The 7,519-nt window shown below is 34.4% G+C and overlaps 2 protein-coding genes across 2 annotated transcripts in view; one reads left to right on the plus strand and one right to left on the minus strand.

Moving 5' to 3' along the window:
• Positions 1 to 5,180, plus strand: part of CBG08006 — a gene marked incomplete at both ends in the record, with an annotated part of 22,741 nt that extends 17,561 nt beyond the window's left edge. The window contains 8 exons of the mRNA XM_002646082.1: positions 1,119 to 1,204; positions 1,445 to 1,546; positions 2,343 to 2,589; positions 2,987 to 3,080; positions 3,616 to 3,788; positions 3,939 to 4,032; positions 4,753 to 4,989; positions 5,092 to 5,180. Coding sequence (XP_002646128.1) covers positions 1,119 to 1,204; positions 1,445 to 1,546; positions 2,343 to 2,589; positions 2,987 to 3,080; positions 3,616 to 3,788; positions 3,939 to 4,032; positions 4,753 to 4,989; positions 5,092 to 5,180 — 1,122 coding nt within the window. The remainder of the gene's footprint in view (positions 1 to 1,118; positions 1,205 to 1,444; positions 1,547 to 2,342; positions 2,590 to 2,986; positions 3,081 to 3,615; positions 3,789 to 3,938; positions 4,033 to 4,752; positions 4,990 to 5,091) is intronic.
• A 364-nt stretch (positions 5,181 to 5,544) lies between these two features.
• The window catches only part of CBG08008, a gene marked incomplete at both ends in the record, with an annotated part of 6,623 nt that continues 4,648 nt past the window's right edge, over positions 5,545 to 7,519 (minus strand). The window contains 3 exons of the mRNA XM_045241532.1: positions 5,545 to 5,599; positions 6,216 to 6,409; positions 6,632 to 7,038. Coding sequence (XP_045093632.1) covers positions 5,545 to 5,599; positions 6,216 to 6,409; positions 6,632 to 7,038 — 656 coding nt within the window. The remainder of the gene's footprint in view (positions 5,600 to 6,215; positions 6,410 to 6,631; positions 7,039 to 7,519) is intronic.

Consider the following 7,519-nt stretch of genomic DNA (forward strand, 5'->3'; position numbering starts at 1 on the left):
TTTTCAACCGATTTTGATGATTTTTGGCTGAAAATGTAGTTTTTTTTAAAGAATTTTTATTTTTATTTTGAAAAATTGGAAAAAAAATTTCTAAAATCCCTAAAAGTTTTCCAAAAAAAAATTTGAAAAAAAATGTATTTCTACACCCCGATTCCTTTTGTCCACTCCAAAGAATCCTACAAAACTTAGCTTTTTTTGTATGTCTGTCTACAGTTTTTCCCTTTTTTTCTCTAAATTCTTTTTTTTTATTAAATATGTAGGTCAAATAAAAAAAATGTGTCCGCCTACAATATTTATCTTCCCCCTCCTCCCAATCGAGAGCCGCCGATTTTTTGACGTCATTTGACACGGAAAAATGAGATATATCCAATTGAGATAGACACATTTAAAAGTGGATACCTGTGATTTTTGTAATTTGAACAAAAAAAAGTTGTGTAGCTAAAAATATTTAAAAATTAAAAAAAAATTTTTTTTTGAAGTTTTCGAAAATATGGATTTTTTTGAAAACTTTTTTCTGGATTTTTCGGTGTTCAGAATTCGAAAAATGAACTGAAAAAATTTTTTGAGTACTTTCAGATCAAATTCCAGCATTTTCAAGATTTTTAGAGAAAATTTTTTTTGAAAAAAATTTTTTTTTGTTGAAAATTATTCTCTGAAATTTTTTAATTTTCCTGAAAAATCCCCGATTAAAAAATTTTCATAAATATGCTCAAAATGATGATGTTCTTCAAGTTCCCCTATAATTTGGTGTCCTTTTCTAGGAAAAACAAAAAATATTATTTTTGGATATATTTTTCAAAAAATCACATTTTTTGAAAATTCCAAAAATAAGGTGATGTTATTTGAATATCATATACCTAGTAATTTTCCTCAATTTTTAGATTATAAATAACTTTTTTACCTTAGCTCCGCCCACTTGATTATTCCCAAATTGATTATTTTCGTTTTTTTCTCTTAAAATTTCCGATTTCTACTCTGAAATTTCTGAAAAATGAGATCTTCTAGAAGGATGACGGAACTCATCAGCTCAGAAATGCTACAACAGGTTGAGGTAAAAAAATTAAATTTAAAAAAAATTTTTTTTGAAATTTTTTTTTCAAAATTTCTAATTTTTTCAGGTCCGCCGTATGGCCGTTGACAATGAGGGACCACATGAACGTCGTCGAAGCACGCCTACAGTATCTAGAAGGCCATCACTTCAGAAGTAATTTCTAATTTTTTAAAAATTAATTTTCAAAAAAAAATTTTTTTGATTTCTGAACTTTTGAGATCATCATCATGATTTTTACCATCTGATGATGACAAACGATTGCTCAGTAGGCGGATTTTGTTTATATAAATTATAGGCAAATCTCCAGATGGTCCAATCTCAGAATTTTTTTCCCCCCATCCAGATGGTCCAATCTCAGAATTTTTTTCCCCCCAATTTTCCATTTCTCTTCAGATCCAGAATCATGGAACCACGGACCGATGTTTGGCCAGAAGCCAAGAATTCCGGATTGGAGGAGAGATTCTTGAAATTGCCCGATTCAGAGGACTACACCAGGTGAGAAATGTTGAAAATTTTGAAATTTGGAAATTTTAAAAAATTCCAAAAAAAAGTTGGGATCATAATTTTTTCAAATTTTCCAACTACCGTATTTTTTTTAGAATCAAAATTTTTGAACCAACTAAACTGGATATGATAGAAAAACTCAAAAACTACAAAATGGTGTTATTTGGAATACTGTAGCTAATTAATGACCAGAGTTAGAAGCCAAAAAGCATTTATATTTTATATCTTATATCTAGCTCTTGAGTTTTTCTATCATATCTAATTTAGTTGGTTTAAAAATATTAATTCTAAAGGAAACTATAGGGGCCCGCATAAGAGAGCGGGTCACAAGTACTGTAAAATCTAAAATAAACTGGATCCCACACCTTTCACTTTGAGCTCAAGTATCTCTGCTCCTGTAAAAGATATCAAAAAGTTGTCAACTAATAAAATGTTATTGATATTACGATAAACATTTTATCAGTTGAGTACTTTTTGATATCTTTTACGAGAATCGAGAAAACTGAGCTCAAAGATGACTGTTTTGGTGGGATTTTATCACAAGTTTTAAAATAAATTATTCATTATTTTATTTCATATTTTATATCATTCTGATTCACTTGAAATTTCCTACAAAACTAGCCAAAAATCAACTTTCTAGCTAAATTTTAAAGCGAGTTATGCGGCTTTGAAGTTTGGCGAGAGCGCAGAGAAGCGAGAGTGTCTGCGTCTCTCACCTTCTCAGCTCAAAATACTCCGTTTTGAGTAATTTTTGAAGTTTTAACAATCCAAAAAATGACTTTTTCAGAGTTCGTCAATTCAAAATCGATGAAAAAGGTGCGGTGGTGTCTCGCGGGGACTCGTTCCGTCGTAAACGTACACCAACCTATAAATCCGACAAATCCCCATCACCGTTCCCAGTGTCTGTGTCCACCGATTCTGCCAGAGGATCCAGATCCGAGTCGGAAGCCAGTGAGCCACCGATTTCTGATGATTTGGGAAAAATGACAATTAACGATTTGACGAATGCATCGACTAGTCATAAGACCTACAAGGTACGTGTCATTTTTAGCCTTTTTTTGACCTGGAATTTTTCGAAAAATCTTCAAAAATCTAGCTCAATGTTTTCAATTTTTCTGAAAATTTAGGGGTGTACTAAACAAAACTAGAAGAACATTTTTCTGGTTGACAACTTTTCCTGAAAATCAAGTTCTAAGGAGATACGCCACGTGGAAGAGGGCATACCTAGCGCCGCGCCCATCCAAGCGAGGGTGGTGGGCGTCAGAAAAGAGGTGCACTTAGGTGGCATATCTCCTTAGGATCTGATTTTTGGAAAAAGTTGTCAACTACAAAAATGAAGCCCATGACTTGTTTAGTAAACTACAAAATTTTTCTAGTGGCCTAGATTTCCTAAACATGAAAAACTAGTTCCTCAATAATTTTTTTTTTCAGATCTATGTTGTTGGAGACACTGGGACCGGAAAAAGCTCGTTGATTTCTCAATTGATCACTAGCGAGTATAAAAATGCGTTTGCTGATGAGATTCGTAAGTTTTTCTTCTTTTTTGACTCGATTTTGAACCGGCTGAAAATCTTAAAAGAAACTGAAAATACGGGAAAAATGCCATTCGTTCAAAATAAGTCAAATTTGATGGCCTACAAAAGTTATTCAAAGTTTTTCGATTTATCTATAATTTTCAGAGTATACTAAACAAAACTTGAGCTTCAAATGTCTAGTTGAAACCTTTTTGAAAAATTAGGTCCTGGGGAGATATGCCACCTTTTCGGCGCCCACTCCCTCGCTAGGGTGGGCGCGCCTTAAGGTATGCCCTCTTCCACGTGGCATATCTCCCCAGGACCTGATATTTTGAAAAAGTTGTCAACTACAAAAATAAAGCTCTAGTTTTGTTTAGTATACTCTGAAAAAACAAAAAAAATTGAAAAAAAAATTCAAGCAGTTTTGTAGACATTTGAAAAAATCGAATTTTTCAAAAAATGACCTCAAACCAAAACTTTTTCTTTAGGCTCTAATTGACCAATTTTTAAGCCGAAAAAAACTGTCAACTAAATTCTTTATTTCAGAAGACTACGAGAATACAGTATCCATCAATTTGGGAGGTGTCGAGTGTGATTTGGTCTTCTTCGAGTCGGATTTGTCAGACGCCTGCTGGCTGACAAATGAAGTACACGCCTTCCTGGTCGTCTACAGTATCGATTCGAAATCCAGCTGGAAGCAGGCGGTGATGGCTTTGGAGGTGAGCAATGGACTACAAACTACAAGAAATTTGAGAACTTTTGAGCTAAAAATGAGATTTATATAGTGATTTTGAACCGAGTTATGACTCTTCTTTTCTTTTTTTTGATCCTAACAAGACTACAAAGACTACAAACTACAAAAATTTCAGATGATTCGTGATCGTCCGGACTGTCGTAACATTCCGACACTAGTGGCTGGCAACAAAATTGATTTGGAGAGAAAACGAACGGTGACCAAAAATGGTATTTTTTCGAAAATTTTCAGGGTTTTAGAGTATTCAAAGTTTTTGGATTTTTCTGAAATTTCTATCATCTACTAAACGAATACAGAGCTTTATTTTTGTAGTTGGGACCCTTTTTAGAAAAATCAAGTCCTAGGGAGATATGCCACGTGGAAGTGTACCTCTTTTCTGGCGCCACCTTCCTCCTCCTCTTTCGGGGCGCCACACGGGAAGGCGCTCTTCCACGTGGCATATCTTCTCAGGACCTAATTTTTGGAAAAAGTCGTCAACTACAAAAAGGAAGCTCTAGTTTTGTTCAGTATACTCTGAACATTTCAGAAAAATCCAATAAATTTGAGCTAGCTTTTCAGACTTTCAAAATTGTCATTTTTCGCCGGAACTCCAAATTTTTTGGCTTGTTTTGGAAAAATTGGCATATCTCCTCAGGACCTAATTTTCCAAAAAAGTTGCCAACTACAAAAATAAAGCTCTAGTTTTGTTTAGTGGGTTCCGCAAGTCTCAGAAGAATTGAACAATTTTGAACTAGTCGAAAGGGGCTGTAAACATAATTTTCGGCTTGCAAAACCTTTAAAATGGTTTATATGCTTAAAATTGATTTTGGTTCCTTTTCTTGACTTCATTCAGTAGATTTTTCTGTATTTTTTTTGAAAAATTTTATTTTCTGAAACTGAAAGTCTTTTTTTCAATTTCTTCCACCTCAAATCCAGCATTATTCTTCCAGAAGTCCGCTCAACTCAAGCCGCTTACGGTTTCGCTGATTTCGAAATTTCCGTCGCGCTAGATCACGATGTCGATGATTTATTGATTGGATTAGTCGCTGAAATTCAGGAGGCGTTCGCTCCAGAAATAATTCTTCATAAACCATCGCCACGTCATCACCCCGTTGACGACTTCCACAGTGCCATCAGAAGATACTCGCAGAGAAAGAAGAAGGCGCCGTTGAACGACTTGGAAGGAGGTAGATACACTTTTTTGGGAAAAATTTAAAAACTATTTAACAAATAAAAAATTTTAAAAAAATTAAAAATTTTATAACTTTTTAAAAATTTGAAAATTCCAGGAAAATGCTCGGTCCTCTCACCAACCGGATTATTCGCCAAATTCAAGAATTGGCGACGTGGCAGCACTCCGCGAATAGAGACCAACTAATTAAGCACCGCCTAATTGCACACCCAATTCAATTTTTTGTCCCCCAAAATTTGCATTTCTTGCTATCCCACCAGAATAAGTACCAAAATTAATTACTAATTGTTTTTTTCTTCAAAAATGCCAATAATACAAAAGTTTAAGTCCCGCCCCCCTTTTTTTCATGCCGCCTAGGCGAATTTTTGAACAAAGTTTGACCTAATTTGCATTATAATTCCTATAAATATCACCCAAATAATCAATAATTTGAATTTTTAAATAAAAACATTTTTTTTCAATTTTCGTGATTTTCCAAAAATAAATATCACATAAAAAATCAATAAAATCGATAAAAAATCAAAAAGTAGATCAAAAAATGACTAGATCTTCATCCTTGAAATATGTGCACATGATCGCTGGAGATGTTCAGAGTGTCGAGAGCGCTGAAAAATACATTTTTTGTGAAATTTTTGACCCAAAAACAGCTTCAAAAAATTTTTACTGAGGCTTAGCAATTCTTGTAGTTTGTAGTCACTTAGCCTCAAACGCAAGGGTCATTACTGAAGCTTGATGACTACAAAATACACGGCTTTAGCCTCAGTAAAACTAAAAACTCGCTTTACACCGGCTCATTTTAAACCGTTTTTACTCGTTTTTCGCAGTATTGAGAGACTACAAACTAGAGAAATCTCTAGGCCTCCGTAAAAATTTCAAATTATTATTTTTCTTTGAAAATTTGAAGAAATTTGAGCCAAAAATCACTGAAAACGCGTTTTACTGAGGCTTAGAGAATTTTGTAGTTTGTAGTCAGCTTCAGAGAAACACATATGCTTATTGACTTTACTGTAGCTTAATGACTACAAACTACGAAACTTAAAGCAACAGTAAACCTTCAATGTGATTTTCACTGAAGCTTAGACTACAAACTACAAAAAACCTAAGCCTCAGTGAAACTTTAAAAAGCTTTATCTCGGCTCATTTTCAACCGTTTTTGCTCGTTTTTCGCTGTATTGAAAGACTACAAACTACAGAAATCTCTAAGCCTCAGTAAAAACTCACTTTTTAGCAGCCATAATGAATCCATCGGGTCCACAAATGAACGCTCTTCGCGCTCCTGATGACGTGGCAATTATCGATTGAAGGAGATCGCCAGAGACTCGTCCGTGCAGTTGATGCTCAGATTCTTCGGTTTTCGGCGCGGAGAGAATGTTTCGGAGCTGAAAATGTGGAAATTTTGAGATTTTTAAAAGAGACTACAAACTACAAAATTTATAAGCCTCAGTAAAAATAATTTTCTCTCATAACTTGGCTCAAAACCATTGTAGAAACCTCATTTTTGGCTCAAAACTTGTCAAATTTTTTGTAGTTTGTAGTATTTGTAGTCTCTGTTTAAATCTTACAAGAAATCCAAAAAAATTGTTCAAAAACTTAAATGTTGAATTTTCTGAATTTTTCAAAAAAAAAACCCAACCAACCACAATTTTTTGATTTCCCTCGTTCTCTTTCCAATAATCCCCAAGTTTCCACAGATTTTTCACGTCTTCTTCTGGTGACGTCGTCTGAATATCCTCTTCCGTCTTATTGAACATCAAAAGATAGACTTCTGAATCTCCTCCCGACGTCTTCTGAATCCGTCTCTCCAGAATATTAATCATCGGCGTTAGACCACTTCCAGCAGCCAATAAAATCAATTGTTGCGAATTCTCAACCCATCCAGTGAAGTCTTTCTCCCCAATCGGATCACTGATTTCCAGCTCATCGCCGATTTTCAGATTCTCCAGAGAAGGCGTGCAGATTCCATCTGGGTAGATTTTTATCATCAAATCCAGATGACGTGGGTTTGAAGATGCGATTGGTGTATACGGACGATATAGGACAGCGTCTGGAAGAAAAATAATTTTTGGCTGCAAAATTCAATTTTTCAATAATTCACTTAGACTGCAAACTACAAAAAAGGTTCTAAGCCTCAGTAAAAGTTTTTTTTCAAAATTTCAAAAATCTTCTCTCTTTTTTTGGGTTTCTGAGGCTTTGAAGAATTTTTGTAGTTTGTAGTCTTGCAAAAACGGGATTTTAACACAAAAAAAAAGAAAAATTCGATTTTTTTCGCAAATTTTCGAAAGTCAAAATTGATTTTTTCTCCGATTTCCCGCAAAAATTGTAGACCTTTTTAGGATTTTCAGCTATTTTTAAAAATTATTTTTCGATTTTTCCGAATTTTCTTGTCTGAAATTTGGGGGGGGGGGGGGGGTACGACGAATTCGAACGTTTTCAAAATCGAACAGACCTAAAATCGAACAGATTCAATTCAGAACAGTCCTTTTTTCGCACACGTACCAGAACAGAACGCGGACAGAATCAAACTG

Source organism: Caenorhabditis briggsae (genome assembly GCF_000004555.2).
Source record: "Caenorhabditis briggsae complete genome, chrI, whole genome shotgun sequence".
NCBI lineage: Eukaryota > Metazoa > Nematoda > Chromadorea > Rhabditida > Rhabditidae > Caenorhabditis > Caenorhabditis briggsae.